Below are 18,908 nucleotides of genomic sequence, written 5' to 3'. Positions count from 1 at the left end.
TTCATGGTTGTGTTCTTAGGAAGAATTGTGAGTGAGTCCACTCCCTTGGCTGAGAAGCAACCCCATACATGAATGGTCTCAGGATGCTTTACTGTTGGCATGACACAGAACTGATGGTAGCACGCACCTCGTCTTCTCCGATATGCCCCAAACAATCGGAAAGGGGATTCAGAGAAAATGACTTTACCCCAGTCCTCAGCAGTCCAATCCCTGTACCTTTTGCAGAATATCAGTCTGTCCCTAATGTTTTTCCTGGAGAGAAGTGGCTTCTTTTCTGCCCTTCTTGACACCAGGCCATCCTCCAAAAGTCTTCGCCTCACTGTGCATGCTGATGCACCCACACCTGCCTGCTGCCATTCCTGAGCAAGCTCTGTACTGTTGGTGCCCTGATCCTGCAGCTGAATCAACTTTAGGAGATGGTCCTGGGGGTTGCTGGACTTTCTTGGGCGCCCTGAAGCCAATATCCTTGCCTGTGAAGCCCTTTTTCTGCAAAGAAATGATGACGGCACATGTTTCTTTGCAGGTAACCATGGTTGACAGAGTAAGAATAATGATGCCAAGCACCACCCTCCTTCTGAAGCTTCCAGTCTGTTATTCAAACTCAATCAGCATGACAGAGTGATCTCCAGCCTTGTCTTTGTCAACACTCACTTTTGTTAACGAGAGAATCACTGACATGTCAGCTGGTCTTTTGTGGCAGGGTTGAAATGCAGTGGAAATGTTTTTGGGGGATTCAGTTAATTTGCATGGCAAATAGGGACTTTGAAATTAATTACAATTCATCCGATTACTCTTTATAACATTCTGGAGTATATGCAAATAGCCATCATACAAACAAAAATGTATGTGTCTTTCAAAACTTTTGGCCACGACCGTACACCTCTTCTGAAAGGCCCCAGAGTCTGCAATACCACTAAGCAAGGGGCACCACTAAGCAAGCAGCACCATGAAGACCAAGGCACTCTTCAAACCGGTCGTTGTTGGGAAGTACATATCAGGGTTGGGTTATAAAAATATATCAAAAACTTTGAACATTCCACAGAGCACCGTTAAATCCCTTATAATTTTTTTAAAAGAATATGGCACCACAACAAACCTGCCAAGAGAGGGCCGCTCACCAAAACTCACAGACCAGGCAAGGTGGGCATTAATCAGAGGCACAACAAAGATAACCCCGAAGGAGCTGCAAAGCTCCACAGTGGATATTGGAGTATCTGTCCGTAGGACCACTAAGCCGCACATTCCACAGAGCTGTGTTTTACAGAAGAGTGGCCAGAAAAAAAGCCATTGCTCAAATTTTAAAATAAATAAGCAAACACATTTGGTGTTCGTCAAAAGGCATGTGGGAGACTCCCCAAACATATGAAAGAAGGTACTCTGGTCAGATGAGACAAAAATGTAGTTTTTTGGCCATCAAGGAAAACGCAATGTCTGGTGCAAACCCAACACCTCTCATCACCGCAAGAACACCATCCAATGTCAAGGAGATCTAAATACTTTCGCAAGCCACTATATGCGCTTCAGCACTCAGTGGTCCCATCCTGTGAGCTTTTGGCCTACCACTATGCAGCTTATCTGTTGTTGTTCCTAGACGTTTCCTCTTCACAATAACAGCGCTTGTAGTTGTCCGGGGCAGCTCTAGCAGGGCAGACATTTTATTAACTGACTTTCTGTCCATTAAAACAATATCATCTTAATCAGAAAAACAGTGCAGACATTATTAATGTTGTAAATGACTATTGTAGTTGATTTTTTATGGAATATCTACATAAGCTATCAGAGACCCATTATCAGCAACCATCACTCCTATGTTCCAATGGCACGTTGTGTTAGCTAATCCAAGTTTATCATTTTAAAAAAGGTTAAAAAGCTGCCAGTTAAGGACTTGTGAGGCCTCTGTTTCTCAAACGAGACACTCATTTACTTGTCCTCTTGCTCAGTTGTGCACCGGGGCCTCCCACTCTTTCTTTTCTGGTTAGAGCCAGTTTGCACTGTTCTGTGAAGGGAGAAATACAGAGTTGTACGAGATATTCAGTTTCTTGCCAATTTCTCTCATGTAATAGCCTTAATTTCCCAGAACATGAATAGACTGTCAGTTTCTTCTGAAACTCGTCAAATAGATGGGCTAATAGGCTTATTGACATCATTTGAGTCAATTGGAGGTGCACCTGTGGATGTATTTCAAGGCCTACCTTCAAACTCAGTGCCTCTTTGCTTGACATGGAAAATTCAAAATAAATCATCAAATAATTGTAGACCTACACAAGTCTGGTTCATTCTTGGGAGCAATTTCCAAAAGCCTGAAGGTACCACGTTCATCTGTACAAAGAATAGTACGCAAGTATTAAACACCATGGTACCACGCAGCCGTCATACCGCTCAGGAAGGAGAAGCCTTCTGTCTCCTAGAGATGAACGTACTTTGGTGCGAAAAGTGCAAATCAATCACAGAACAACAACAACCTTGAAGATGCTGGAGGAAACCGGTACAAAAGTATCTATATCCACAGTAAAACGAGTCCTATATCGACATACCCTGAAAGGCCGCTCAGCAAGGAAGAAGTCACTGCTCCAAAACAGCCATAAAAAAAACAGACTACGGTTTGCAATGACTCCAAGCATACTTCCAAAGTTGTTGTGGCAAAATGGTTTAAGGACAACAAAGATAATGGAGTGGCCATCACAAAGCCCTGACCTCAATCCCATAGAACATTCATGGGCAGAACTGAAAAAGCGTGTGCGAGCAAGACAGCCTACAAACCTGACTTAGTTACACCAGCTCTGTCAGGAGGAATGGGCAAACATTCACATAACTTATTGTGGGAAGCTTGTGGAAGGCTATCTGAAACGTTTGACACAAGTTAAACCATTTAAAAGGCAATGCTACCAAATACTAATTGAGTGTATGTATGTAAACTTCTGACAAACTGGGAATGTGATGAAAGAAATAAAAGCTGAAAAACCACTACTGTTATTCTGACATTTCACATTCTTAAAATAAAGTGGTGATCCTAACTGACCTAAGACAGGGAATTTTTACTAGGATTAAATGTCAGGAATTGTGAAAAATTGTTTAAATGTACTTTGCTAAGGTGTATGTAAACTTCCGACTTAAACTGCATGTAGTGTAAATCACTTATATTTTAATTATTCAAATAACATTACTGAATACTGCCAGGGGGAATGAATGCTAGGATAGGTGGAGAGACATCACAACTTGAACCAAATCAAACATTTACACAGTTTGCTCTAAAAGCACAGAGGCCATACCACCCCCAAAGTCTTTGTATGATTGAACAAGAGGCTCTGCAAGAAAGCAGAACAAATTTTTTAAAAGGATCTCGCTACCACCATTGATGAAAAATGTACAAATCAACACAGTGTACAGGACAAATCAACACCGTGTACAGGACAAAATCAACACAGTGTACTGTACAGGACACAAGACGGTGGTCAAATGGCTTCATCAAATGCTGCAAAACATGTTTAAAGAAACACCAGGCTTTTTAACAAATCACAAAGTTATATATACACCAAACCACTTTCCACTTAAAACCATTGCTTTGTTAATTAATTAAGGTAGCACTCCAGTGGTGAATGAGACCATACATGCGGTCCTTTGTGAAGAGCTAGTCCTGGTCGGCCCATTATATAGTCCAGGAGGATAGGCTCTCATCCGATAAGTTGTCCTCCAGGAGCCAGCTTCTAACGGGTCTAAGAGACAGAGCACCACAGCTGAGCCTTCATCAATATGCCGGGCAGCCTGGGTTCTAGAGCCTACACATCTGCACCTGCCTGTCTCCCATTAACACACCATCACAGACCCCACCGATTGCCACGCTGACCAATGACGGCACATTCAAGACATTTTGGGGATGTAAAGGCAAGATGAAAACTATTCTGGCGACTCTACCAATAAAACGAGGCAGTTATGCTAGAACGTCACGATTCAAAATCAAAGTTTGCAGGCAAAACCTTTGCAGTGGTTTTAGTTAAGGTAGTTGATGCAAATGAGTCACTTGCGAAATGCACTCATTAAAAACCTCTGATCTCCAACTTGCTAGATACTATTTTGTATTTTATTCAAGTGGATAAACTAGTGACGTACTGTAGGCTGTGACGTATTTCCTCTATGTCAAAAAAGTATATAATTGAACACAAACCCAAGTCACTGTTGCCTAGGGTCAGATTTTTTGAGACTAGTGTACAATGAGGAAGACGAGTTTGAGAGCAAAATAGGTTGAGGGCAGGATCCTGCTGCAGAATACCAAACGCAATCTGTGACTCAAAATACTAAACAAGGTCATGTCACACAAACTGAACGGCCTTGCTGTTCTAAGTAATGCCATTACGGCCATTGTTCGTCAAAATCCTTACATCCATTAATATGTTAGCCCAATAGCATGTTAGCTAAATAGCCATTAGCCGAACAGGCAATAACATTTCACATGTTATCCTAATAGGCAATAGCCTTTAGCATGGTTCACTGTTGTCTCACTGGAAGGCCTGAGTCAGAGCCATCACAAAGGAAGCAAATCAGTCCAACAAGCAATATCCATTAGCATGTTAGCATCTCAATGCATTCTGACTGGAAGGCTTGAGTCAGAGCCGTGACAAAAAAGGAGCCCTGCCAGCAAAGGCACTCTCAGTGGACCACCTGCAGGATAGGCAAATCATTTCCAGACCGCTCATCTGTAGAGGAACTCTGACAAGCCCCCCACCCAAGTCTCTCGACCATATGGGGATGCATGAAGGGCACTGTGAATCTTCCCTGCACATTGAACAGCTAGAGAGAGGGGGAGAAAGGGTTGGGCTGTGGCAGGGCTACTGCAGAGCAGACAGGCTTTTCCCTCAAGAGATGGACAGGAAAGAGAGTCTGGCTAAAAGAGTGGATAGTCCACTAGGGAGTGGTCAGGTTATCAAAAACAAAGGCCATTATAAGTGCAGCAATGTACATGTTCATTAAGAGCCACTTCTGGCAAGCTTATACGTGGGCACATAGGAAGGACACATCTGCAAAACCCTCTTATTTGGTTGTGCCGTCATAATAATGAATGCATACTAATGTTGTCTAGGTAATGAGAACGGCATGGAGGGCCAAACTGATAAATTCAGACGTCATCAAGGCTCGAAACAGTACACCTCAAATTGCAGAAAAAGTTGGTAACAATGCAGGGGTTTGACTAGGGGATAAGCTCTGAACAACATGGATGCTTAGCTAACCTTTAGTGGCATAAAGCATAACAAACATGAATTAACCAACAGGCAGGGGGCTCTGGTCTCCACACTGCTGCTTGACACACACGTCTGCTGCAGTATTCATGACTCTAAAATGCTTTACACTTCACTTGCTTCTTAAATCGCCTCGGGTGGTGGGCCACAGTCCTCCTAGGCCCCACATCCGGAAGAGACTTCGCTTGCCCCTACCCCTTAGGCACTTCATGTACATCGGAGAGGATTAGATGGGCCTGAGCAGCATGACAGTAGCTCTACCTTGCCCTCTGATAGGCTAGATGGAACGCTCACAATATTGCTTACCTTAAACTCAAATTCTTTCAGAGTTACAGAAAATGTCACATTACATTGATTCAGTTTGGGTTCAAATCTACAAATACACTGAACAAAAAAATGCAACCAATTTCTAAGATTTTACTGAGTTAGTTCATATAAGGAAATCAGTCAATTGAAAACAATTCATTAGGCCCTATTCTATGCATTTCACATGACTGGGAATACAGATATGCATCTGTTGGTCATAGATATACAGTACTAGTCAAAAGTTGGGACACCAACTCATTCAAGGTTTTTCTTTATTTTTTCAACATTGTAAAAATAGTGAAGACATCAAAACTATTAAGTAACACATATGGAATCATGTAGTAACCCAAATGTATTTTTGAGATTCTTCAAAGTAGCCACCCTTTGCACACACTTGGTTTGGCATTCTTTCAACCAGCATCATGAGGAATGCTATTCCAACAGGCTTGAAAAAGTTCCCACATATGCTGAGATCTTATTGGCTGCTTTTCCTTCACTCTGTGGTCCAACTCATTCCAAACTATGCAAATGGGGGTTGAGGTCTGGTCATTGTGGAGGCCAGGTCATCTGATGCAGCACAATCACTCTCATTTGTCAAATAGTCTTTACACAGTCTGGAGGTGTGTTTTGGGTCATTGTCCTGTTAAAAAACAAAATGATCCCACTAAGCGCAAACCAGATGAGATGGTATATCGCTGCAGAATGCTGTGGTATGGCTGCTTAAGTGTGCTTTGAATTCTAAATAAATCACCAGCAGTGTCACAAGCAAAGCACCCCTACACCATCATCTCCTCCATGCTTCATGGTGGGAACCACACGTGCAGAGATAATAAGTTGACCTACTTTGCATCACAAAGTCAGTGGTTGGAACCAAAAAAAAATCTTTGTCAATTAGGACTCATTAGACCAAAAGGAAAGATTTCCACTCTAATGTCCATTGCTTGTGTTTCTTGGCCCAAACAAGTTTCTTCTTCTTATTGGTGTCCTTTAGTAGTGGTTTCTTCGCAGCAATTCAACCATGAAGGCCTTTACAGTTGATGTTGAGATGCGTCAGTTACTTGAACTCTGTGAAGCATTTATTTGATCTGCAATTTCTGAGTCTAGTAACTAATTAACTTACTTATCCTCTGCAGCAGTGGTAACTCTGGGTCTTCCTTTCCTGTGGCGGTCCTCAGAGCCAGTTTCATCATAGCGCTTGATGGTTTTTGCGACGGCACTTGAAGAAACTTTCAAAGTTCTTGAAATTTTCCAGATTGACTGAACCTTTCTTGAAGTATTGGACTGTTGTTTCTCTTTGCTTATTTGAGCTGTTCTTGCCATAATATGGCGTTAGCCCGACCTTGTCACAACACAAGTGATTGGCTCAAATGCATTAAGGAAAGAAATTCCACAAATTAAAAAAGGCACACCTGCTAATTTAAACTCTTTCCAGGTGACTAACTCATGAAGCTGGTTGAGAGAAAGCCAAGAGTGTACAAAGCTGGCATCAAGGCAAAGGGTGGCTACTTTGAAAACTCAAATATAGAATATTTGTTTAATACTTGATTGCATGTGTTATTTCATAGTTTTGATGTCTTCACTATTATTATAAAATGTAGAAAATAGTACAAATAAAGGAACCCCTTTTTCACCTTTATTTAACCAGGTAGGCCAGTTGAGAACAGGTTCTCGTTTACAACTGCGACAAGATAAAGCAAAGCAGTGCGACAAAAACAGATGGGATAAACAAATGTACAGTCATAACACAATAGAAAAATCTGTATTCAGTGTGAGCAAATGAAATAGGCCAATAGTGGTGAAGTAATTACAATTTAGCAATTTACACTGGAGTGACACATGTGCAGATGAGGATATGCAAGTAGAAATACTGGTGTGCAAAAGAGCAGAAAAACAAAAACAAATATGGGGATGAGCTATTTACAGTTGGGCTGTGTACAGCTACAGCGATCGGTAAGCTGCTCTGTGAGGGAGATATGAGTCTCCAACTTCAGTGATTTTTGCAATTCGTTTCAGTCATTAGCAGCAGAGAACTGGAAGGAAAGGCGGCCAAGGTAGGGTTTGGGAATGACCAGCGAAATATACCTGCTGGAGCACGTACTACGGGTGGGTGTTGCTATGGTGACCAGTAAGCTGAGATAAGGTGGCGCTTTACCTAGCAAAGACTTATAGATGATCTGGAGCCAGTGGGTTTGGAAACGAATATGTAACGAGAGCAGACATGTCTCAGCGGTGGGTAGTTAATGGGGCATTGGTGACAAAACAGATGGCACTGTGATAGACTGCATCCAGTTTGCTGAGTAGAGTGTTGGAGGCTATTTTGTAAATGACATCACCGAAGTCAAGGATTGGTAGGATAGTCAGTTTTACATGGGTGTTTGGCAGCATGGGTGAAGGAGGCTTTGTTGCGAAATAGATTTATATTTGGTTTGGAGATGCTTAATGTGTGTCTGGAAGGAGAGTTTACAGTCTAACGCAGACAGCTTGGTATTTATAGTTATTCACATAAGTCAGAACCACCCAGAGTAGTGATGCTAGTCGGGCGGGCGGGTAGTGATCGGTTGAAGAGCATGCATTTCGTTTTACTAGCATTTAAGAGCAGTTGGAGGCCAAGGAGGGAGTGTTGTATGGCATTGAAGCTCGTTTGGTGGTGTCATGACTGTCTTGATCAGGTCAGGTTACAGGAGACCACAACCCTACAGATTATCTCTCAACCCCAACAGAGGAGGAGAGATCTAGGGGTCTGAAGATGTGGGGTTTTTATGACCCCTCACACCCCTGGTAAATCTCAGGCCACAGACAAATTCCTTTGTCCTGTTACTATGGAGAACCAGCCACAGAACATTAAACATGAAATAAAGGGACTTTGGAACAATGGTTTCCGTCAGCCACAATGGTGGTCATGACGATAGATGGACTATGAAAATGTATGTCATTTTTGTTCTGTTATTAAAGGTTAATAGATGACGTTATTACAAAAATATTGTAATGTGAAGGGGTTTCCTAGTATATGTTTGATGTTTATACATTCTACGTTGTATGGAAAATATCAAAATCAAAGAGAATGTTTTGGGGAAGATGAAAGGTGAAGTTAGTTGTCTAAAATTGGATTTGAGAAAAACCTAGGCCTTGCCTCATTAACTTGGTACACCCAGAATTGCCCTAAAAGGCGGCTACACCCACTTCTGACCCAAGGGTATAAAACCTGAGTATAGAATTTACAACAGGACTACGTGACCCCAGCTGCAACAGGGTCTGAAAAAGTCAACCAACCCAGAAAGTTTGAGGAAAATCCTTTTCTACCCAAACTACGGATGAGAGAATCCCCGGAGATCGTCCCCACGTAATTACATCATTATATTCTGACCCATAAGAGGGGCAGTTTGGGCAAGTCTAGGGTTAGAATAGCATAGCTGACAAATTCACCCAAATGTATATTCTTGTGTACTTTCTTTTTCTCTCTCTTTTGAAATTCCCATTGTGGGTAACACGCGCCATAGTGTGTTGGCCCGTTATACTAAGTTCTAATCAATAGCCTATAATGTGTTTTGTCTACGTGTTATCTTTTATCATAATTTTAGCTTTTTAGTAAATAAATATTCAATTGAGATTGGTGTGGTACGAATTCATTAGTGGGACCCGGGTCCGTGCAGATTCACGGGCTATAAGACGTTCAGAACGAGATTGTTCAGAGGCAACTGGTTAATTAGCGGCTGTTGTAAAAATCGATATTCTGATATTCTATGAGTTAATTTGGGAAATAGAAACTCAATAAAAACTAGTTTTCCCATGGTGCCCCAGGTTAATAATTGCTTGATTCAGTTAATCATGTAATTAGAAACATGTAATCATTTGATGAGCAACAGTCGTCACATTAACTAATACAACGTCACGACAATGGTTTGTTAACACAGTATCTAAAGGGCCAGATGTATACAGAATTGAATCTGTACGTGTCCAAACTTTGACTGGTACTGTATGCATGCATTTTATTTTAAAAGGTAGGGACATTGATCAGAAAACCAATCAGATTCCAGTAAATCTGTACAGATCCTTGCGAGATGGGGATGTGCATTATCATGCTGAAACATGATGTGATGGTGGCAGATAATGGCAATGGGCCCCAGGATCATTGTCATTCAAATTGCCATTGATAAAATGCAATTGTAGCTTATGCTTGCCCATACCATAACCCCACCATGGTGCACTCTGTTCACAACATTGACACTGCTCACCCACACGACGACATACTGCCATCTGCACGGTACAGTTGAAACCGGGACTCACAGCAGCGTGTCAGTGGGCATCAAAGGTGAGCATTTGCTGTGGTCAGGTCAAGACCCTGGTGAGGACGACGAGCACATAAGATAAGCTTCGCTGAGACGGTTTCTTGCAGTTTGTGCAGGAATTCTTCGGTTGTGCAAACCCACAGTTTCATCAGCATTCCGGTGGCTAGTCTCAGACCATCCCGCAGGTGAACAAGCCAGATGTGGTGTTCCTGGGCTGGCGTGGTTACACATGGTCTGCGGTTGTGAGGCCGGTTGGACGTACTGCTAAATTCTTGAAAATTACGTTGGCGGCAGCTTATGGTAGAGAAATGGGAATTAAATTATCTGGCAACAGCTCTGGAGGACATTCCTGCAGTCAGCATGCAAATGTCATGCTTTCTCAAAACTTGAGACATCAGCAGCATTATGTTGTGTGACAAAACTGCACAATTTAGAATAGCCTTTTATTATCCCCAGCACAAGGTGCACCTGTTCAATTATTATGCTGTTTTATTAGCTTCATGATATGCCACACACTTTTTGTTGTTGTTGATAATTAAGCTGTGTGTGTGTGTGTGTGTGTGTGTGTGTGTGTGTGTATGGAACACTTCTGGGATCGTTTATTTCAGCTCATGAAACATGGGATCAACATTTCACGTTTAAACTTTTGTTCAGTGTATATATGGGATATGGCCTAGGGGTTGTTTCTATACAGGGCCAATGGAAGGATGATAACACAGGTAGGGTAAACTTTCTCACCGATCTCCATCTCGATGAAGGTGGCCTCCTCGGGGAGTGCGCGCGGCAACACGCCCGGGTCACTAAAGCTGGTCCTCAGCAGCATGGCCATGACGAAAAAGAAGAGGAGGATAGCGAAGACCGGGATGGCAGGGGACAGGTGGATTGCCAGGTATGGGCACCTGCAGATGTGACAAGAGGACCATAGATGAATAATATTCCAGCACCACACAACTCTCTCAATGTTGACTGAATACTCCATAGTGAGTGATAATGTCTCCTGACCCCTCCTGTCTCAGCCTCCAGTATTTATGCTGCAGTAGTTTGTGTGTCAGGGGGCTAGGGTCAGTCTGTTATATCTGTAGTACTTATCCTGTCTTACCCGGTGTCCTGTATGAATTTAAGTATGCTCTCTCTAATTCTCTTTCTTTCTCTTGGAGGACCTGAGCCCTAGGACCATGCCTCAGGACTGACTACCTGGCCTGATGACTCCTTGCTGTCCCCAGTCCACTTGGCCGTGCTGCTGCTCCAGTTTCAACTGTTCTGCCTGCGGCTATGGAACCATGACCTGTTCACCGGACGTGCTACCTGTCCCAGACCTGCTGTTTTCAACTCTCTAGAGACAGCAGGAGCGGTAGAGGTACTCTTAATGATCAGCTATGAAAAGCCAACTGACATTTACTCCTGAGGTGCTGACTTGCTGCACCCTCGACAACTACTGTGATTATTATTATTTGACCATGCTGGACATTTATGAACATCTTGGCCATGTTCTGTTATAATCTCCACCCGGCACAGCCAGAAGCGGACTGGCCACCACTCATAGCCTGGTTCCTCTCTAGGTTTCTTCCTAGATTTTGGCCTTTCTAGGGAGTTTTTCCTAGCCACAGTGCTTCTACACCCGCATTGCTTGCTGTTTGGCGTTTTAGGCTGGGTTTCTCTACAGCACTTTGAGATATCAGCTGATGTAAGAAGGGCTATATAAATACATTTGATTTGATAAAGTGATTGACTCGTGAAACATTAAGCTATAGCAGGGTAGTTACTTACAGTACCATGTGATTATTCTGTTTAGTTATGATGATGCAAATCCTCATGAAATGTGAGTGGAACATTTGAATTTCTTGTCTTCAATTTCACATCAAAACACACTCAATCTCAATATCGGATTTTAATAAATATGTATTTACACGGCCCAGGAGCAGATCTGTGCCGGCACAATAATACGGCTGAGAAGATAACTACACCAGAGGTTGAAGAAGCCCTCGTCTTACACATGAGACTATTAGAAGCACCTAATTGTCAACGAAAGCGCTGCACAAACAGTCGGCACTGAGAAACAAGCCTCTACACGTCCTTGTAGAACGGTGTTCAGAAGTTGTTTACTGACGCAGCATGCAGTTAAAACAGTTTGGTCTGCAACCCTTCCCTAGGGCTTCACACACACTGCAGCCATGGCCCAAGAATCAACAACAGCCGGAGACCATGTTTACACTTTTAAACGCTCTCACCCTCCGGAGGGGGGAGGAGCAGTATTAACACGAGTCCAATTGGCACGCCTAAACTGTAAAACTGCCAATAGACTCAGGACGCCACTCTGCAGCCAGGACGCCCCACAAAAAAAACAACCTTTTCCTGTCATGTTGGCAAAGGCATTCTGTAAAGTGCTGCGGCAGATTGGCAAGCACCACAGGCCACTGCATTGAGCTATTAATAGAGAAGCTGCTCTCCTTCTTCCCAGTGTGGAAAGATCACACATCCACAATGTAAGAATATATATTTATAGTACCAGTTGACAACTACTCATTTAAGGGTTTGTCTTTATTGTTACTATATTCTACATCAGTTGTGTTGTGACAAGATAGCCCTATCTTCTGTATACCACCCCTATTTGGTGAAAGACCAACTCCATATTATGGCAAGAACATCTCAAATAAGCAAAGAGAAACAGCAGCATCATTACTTCAAGACATGAATGTCAGTCAATTCTGAAGATATCAAGCACTTTTTAAGTTTCTTCAAGTGCAGTCGCAAAAACCATCATGTGCTATGATAAAAAAAAACTGGCTCTCATGAGGAGCGCCATAGGAAAGGAAGAGTTACCAGAGTTACCTCTGCTGTAGAGGATAATAGCCTCAGAAATTGCAGATGAAATAAATGCTTCAGAGTTCAAGTAACAGACACATCAACAGTTCAGAGGAGACTGCATGAATCAGGCCTTCATGGTCAAATTGCTGCGAAGAAAACATCACTAGAGGACAACAATAAGAATAAGAGAGAATTGCTTGGGCCAAGAAACACAAGCAATGGACATTAGCCCGGTGGAAATCTGTCCTCTTGGACTGAGTCCAAATTAGATTTTTGGTTCCAACCGCCATGTCTTTGTGAGACGCAGAGTAGGTGAAAAGATGATCTCCGTATGTGTGGTTTCCACAGTGAAGCATGGAGGTGGTGTTGCGATGGTGCTTTCTTGGTGACACTGTCAGTTATGTAAAACTCAAGGCACACTTAACCAGCATGGCTACCACAGCATTCTGCAGTGATACACCATCCCATCATTTGTTTTTCAACAAGACAATGACCCAACACCCCTCCAGGCTGTGTAAGGGCAATTTGATCAAGAAGGAGAATGATGGAGTGTTGCATCAGATGACCTGGCCTCCATAGTCACCTGAACTCAACCAAATTGAGATGGTTTAGGATGAGTTGGACCACAGAGTGAAGGAAAAGCGGTCAACAAGTGCTCAGCATGTGGGAACTCCTTCAAGACTTTTGGAAAAGTATTCCAGGTGAAGCTGGTTGAGAGAATGCCAAGAGTGTGCAAAGCTGTCAAGGCAAAGGGTGGCTACTTTGAATAATCTCAAATATATTTTGATTGAACAATTTTTTATTTACTACATGATTCCATGTGTTATTTCATATTTTTGATGTCTTCACTATTAATCTACAATGTAGAAAGTAGTGAAAATAAAGAGAAACCCGTGAATGAGTAGGTGTGTCCAATCTTGACTGGTACTAATATATAACACTTCCCTCTTCATAATAATCACATTTGTAATGCCATATAAGCTGTGCATGATGCATTATAATGTACTGCTCCCCATGTGGAGAGATGTATTATGATAACATGTCCTATGAACACCCTCTTCATAATTCATAAGCACATGTATTATGCCTTATGAGCTATACATGACGCATATAATTCCTTATGAAGACAAAATGGGAAAGTATTACCACATCTGGTCATACAGTACAGGCCAATGTCCATGTTGGACAGGTTGATGAGTCTTGAGTGTATTTCAGTGTAACTGGTGTAACAGGATATGGGTTTGATTATGCAAACGGAAATTATTCAAAAAACACCAGATTGTTTGTGGATCCTGATGTATAAAGATGGTGGATCTTCCTACAAAATCCCAAACATAATCAATCCAAGAAAATGCGTTCTAGTTGAAAAACAAAGTTCTCCCAAATCAGTCTGGTTCACATGCACAAGGCTCGTTTATGATGGAAGCCCCTGACACTGACTGGTTAGGCGGCTGGTTCTGTCATATTCAGTTCCCATTTAAAAATGTCTAATTTCCTCTTTTTGTTTGTGTGCCATTTTATGCTGACTCAAACACTCATACATCATAGTGAAAATGTTCGGTAAGAGGGAGGGGTGTAGCTGCAGTGTACAAGAGTGAGTCAACAAAACACAGGGTGACAAAGTCTACCTGTTCCTTTCACATTATGGAGATTGACTTGACTTCAGGATTTATTACTTTGAACTTAGTGGGGCAAAAGGCACTATGTAGATTAGACAGGTAAGTCTGCATACAGGTGCCATACGTTTCCACATGGTACCTATTTAATAGTCTGGTTCCACATCTGTTTGCGCTGTGTCCAACTCCTTTGCTTGACAATGACCATAAGAGTTGGAAAGATGGCACAAACAGATCTGGGAACAGGCTACCTTTTCAGCACTAATGGAAAAATGAAAAGGAGCAGAAATCCAATCAATATACATTTCCACTAGATTAAGCCCTGAGGCAGATGGACTGAGCTATATTTAAAAAATATATAAACAATGCGATAAACCAGTCAAATTTAAGCATGGCTCTTTTCATTTTGCTGTTTCAGTTTTCATCAACAGCGTAATTAATCACGTTCAGACTCAACACTCATTGTCAGATTCTGTGTTCAGTATTATTTGCCTTCTGAAAATCTCTCAATATGATCAATGCAGCCATTTTTGTCTCAACATCAAATCCTTGCTGGGTTATAATTAAGCACCTTACTGTGATTTTTTAAATTGAAAACGTGGTGAAAAATAAACAAAAATAGCCATTTCTCAAGCAAGAATTTTGTTCGGACTGTCTGGGAGTGGTCTGGGTGGGGAGGTGAAAACTGAAAACTAGCTGTTATTGGCCGAGGGATTTGGAACTCTTATTGGTCTATTAGCTAAGGATGTCTCTGGACCTGACAGTTCATGCAGCTTTAGTATTCTGATAATGGAGTTCTGGTAGAATCCAGATTGAGGAGAAATCTCCACACAATGCATCCCTGACCACCTCTTGAAGTGGTCAGACAGATCTGAACACAATCAGACCACAAAGCAACTTGTGGGTCTAGACCAGTCTTTTCATTGCAAGCTTTGTGTTCTGATAGCCAAAGTCACATGTAACTGTAGACACAACCTAATTTACCACCTGGTGATATCACAAGGCAGGCCACAACTACATCCCTCCAAAACAGGCAGTCTTCTCAAACAGATCTTACACTTAATAATCAGCATTATCTTAATTTTCACAATTTAGCAATTCTATTCCAACCTCAGTGTGGAAATATATATAAAAAACAGGAAATCTCATTTTTGACTGCACTGGGCCTTTAATGTTGTCATATATTCCCTTGTTTGTTTTTTTTCTCCCCCGTTATCGTCGGTGAGAAAGGCTCCCCAAAGTAGGCTATATTTATGCCCTCAAGTCATCTCAAAATATCAAACCAAGTCATTGAGCAACAAAATTACTTTAAGAAATCTAAAATATGTAATTTCTCTTAACTATCCCTTTACAATTGGGCCTTGAGCCCAACCTGCATGCCATAGAACCTGTCACACACTTTCCTAACGCATGAGGCTTGTAACAGCCAGTTCTTTGAATACATTGAAAGCAGAGCTAAGATATCAACCACTGGCTCTACCTGGTATCAATTATAATAGGTAACAGATGCAGAGTAAACACTTTACTGTTAAATTTTAACCACTGGAGGGGGAGGGACATTTGATTGAGGGCTCTCTAATCTAGACTTTAAACCATTTAACTTCACACTCAACACTGATAAGAGGATAGGTACAGGACTTGTTAAGTAACAAGAACTAAGAAATAATATTTTTTTGGTACCCCTCAACTTTAGTTGAGGTGTCCATGAAATTGGGAGCAATTCTCAGTTGAGACTTTTCTGCCCAATTTCCTGCTTTTTAGCCCAGGACTAGGCTTAATCTGTGTCTGGGAAACCGGCCGATCATGTATTTCAAGAGTGGAGATGAGGAGAGGCCTCTAAGGTGGAGACATTGCAGCCTTAAAAAAAAAAGTTGAACCAAGGAATGTCATGCCTTAGCTTTGCCACTCCTGACATTTGCCTTCACTGAGTATCTCATACCAAGCCTTTATGAATACATAACACCGGCGCTAGCTGTCTGTTGGAAAGCAGAAGTGAATTATGTACTATACTGCTGCGCTAGCAGATCTGCAGTAGGCCTGCTGTGTAACCTCGCTCTTTTGTAAGCTTTCTCTCTCACACACACACAGTAAACAGTTCTCTGACCCAGGAAAGAGTTCCATAATATTCACCGCTGTATATTCTGACCAGAGTCCCTGGTGATCTCTAAGCCACAGTCATCTCAGCAACAACTGGGGCATGTTCTGCAGGTAGTATGTGATTCCTTATTCTACATGTCATGTTTGTGCTAAACATAAATCTGAACTTACCAAGGCTTGTGCCCGGTTGTCTTTATGACATATTGGCTTGAGACCAAGAATGGCCACAAGACTAAAAGTGCAGTCTGGACATTGCCCTTTGAACAATAAGAAAGAAATCCCAACCTACAGTAAGGGTGCTGTTTAGTGACATCAATATATAATAATGAACTCTAAAAAAAAATTACACTACAATTGGTTACTCAACTTAAGGACAATCAAATAAACCAGTTGGAATTGAAAACTGTCTGATAATGTTCAGAAACAAGTTGCATCAGCAACAAAAAGTTGTAACGGTGGAGCAGAACAAAGTGATTCATTAATAAATCAGATCACAAAGATGTGATTACATGAAATACCACACCAGTGACCTCTGACAGAGAGGAAAAAGGAACATAGTAGTGTGGAGAATCAATAAGGACCCAACAAGCCACTGCAATACAACGGCTGTGTTCCAAATGGCACCCTTTCCCCTATAGTGCACTACTTCTGACCAGGGCCCAGTAAATCAATATCTACTAATTGAGAAGGGACCGAAACCATAAGACCCAAAATGCTGCCAGAGTGGCTATGAGGCAGTACCGCACACCTGAGTCCTTTATAGAGATGACAACAGACATCTCTTGGGAGAATGGTGGCATGTGTCTTCCATTTCAAAGCACTTGGATGGAGGTGAAAAACATGTAAAGTCTCTCTCCCTAGCTCACCTCCTGGACTTGAAGTACAGATATGAACAGGATAATTTCACTGAAATTCACTCTCCCTATAAACAAAACCTTAAATATTTTAGGGAAGAAAGACTGCTTTATGATAATTGGAAATAGATACAGTTGTTCTGAATATGAAATCAGGGCACTGACTGGGTTGTGTTCATTAGACACCAAAATTAAGAAGAAAACAGACAACCAGGGAGTGACTACCTTTACCTGTTCAATCATAAAACACTCATTTAATTTGCTGATTTAGACACACACACACACACACACACACACACACACACACACACACACACACACACACACACACACAGAGGGGAAGATGGATACCCGGGGGGACTTCGGGTCTGTTACTAGATATCCTCTGGACAGAGTCACACTAAGGTCAGCACTTGGCAGTGCAATCTCTCCCCCTCCCGAGCCACACACAATATTTGAGGGATCTGACTGGGAGAAGCCAAGGGCCTCTTTGCTCGACTAGCCACCCCCATGAGGACTTGTACAGCAGCAGCCAGGCCTTCAGTTCAGACCCAAATGACTATCAAAGCCTGAGCCTGTTCATTTAGCATCAAACAGAAGAAAAAAAATACAGAAAATTAGGGACCTGGACCAATAAGAAATGCTCATCTCTGTTTGTTGCAAAACATACAAAGACCACACAATCCTATTGTACAAATCAATGCTGGAACAAGGAACAAAAGCATGGAGATAGCTTCATCCTACAAGTTTCTACCAATTTGGCTCATCTGTTTTGTGTAGGTGTTGCTCATTTGTAGGGCAGCTACTCTTCAGGGGGAGCCTCCCTCACTAGACTGCTGATGGTTGGTGATAAGTAGAGGTTTACCCAGTTGGTTGCTTGTTCTTGGACTGGGTCCAGCCTGCTCAGGAGGACACTGCCTCTCTGTCCTCCAATCTATGCCCTGTTGCTACTTTTTAATCCAAAAACTAACATGAAAGGAACCTGGCCCTAATGCAGTGAATTGATTCCTAAGGAAGATGTGTGTGTTGGATCTTCACGGACAAACATCAATATAATTAGTGGGAGGAGAACTAAGCTGGATCTCCTAGAGTAATGTAATCGTAGGATTCCTCTAAAGTTGTTGACCTTGAGCTGTCAGAACTGGGCTGTGATTTGTTAGGGTACATAAAGCAGAACAGTGTGCAAACGAGAATGGAAAATGAACACGAGCCTTTGTTCTTGGCCAAGCTCAGATAGGACCGCTCAGTTGCACTCAGATTCAGACGGTTTTCTTTAGTTTGGTGCCTAAAGAACAAACCCATGGTTAGATCTGTCTCCCCACTGAAAACAACTACATATATTCAGTGTAAAGAGTAGAGGTCGACCGATTAATCGGAATGGCTGATTAATTAGGGCTGATTTCAAGTTCTCATAAATCGGTATTTTTGGACACCGATTTCGCCGATTTAAAAAAAACATTTTTTAACACTTTTATTTAACTAGGCAAGTCAGTTAAGAACACATTCTTATTTTCAATGACGGCCTAGGAACGGTGGGTTAACTGTTTCGTTGAGGGGCAGAACGACAGATTTTCACCTTGTCAGCTCGGGGGATTCAATCTTGCAACCTTACAGTTAACTAGTCCAAAGCTCTAACCACCTGCCTCTCATTGCACTCCACGAAGAGACTGCCTGTTACACAAATGCAGTAAGTCAAGGTAAGTTGCTAGCTAG

The 18,908-nt window shown here is 42.1% G+C and overlaps 1 protein-coding gene across 1 annotated transcript in view; it reads right to left on the bottom strand.

Annotated features, from left to right (window-relative positions):
- Positions 1-18,908, bottom strand: part of LOC135526527 (palmitoyltransferase ZDHHC9-like) — a 44,781-nt gene that overhangs the window by 17,789 nt on the left and 8,084 nt on the right. Inside the window, exon 2 of the mRNA XM_064954987.1 lies at positions 10,562-10,722. Within this exon, the coding sequence (XP_064811059.1) occupies positions 10,562-10,722 (161 nt within the window). The remainder of the gene's footprint in view (positions 1-10,561; positions 10,723-18,908) is intronic.

The sequence above is a fragment of the Oncorhynchus masou genome, chromosome 32, assembly GCF_036934945.1.
Source record: "Oncorhynchus masou masou isolate Uvic2021 chromosome 32, UVic_Omas_1.1, whole genome shotgun sequence".
Taxonomy (NCBI): Eukaryota; Metazoa; Chordata; class Actinopteri; order Salmoniformes; family Salmonidae; genus Oncorhynchus; species Oncorhynchus masou.
The sequence above is the reverse complement of the archived record's forward strand: the minus strand, read 5'-3'. Positions and strand labels throughout refer to the sequence as shown.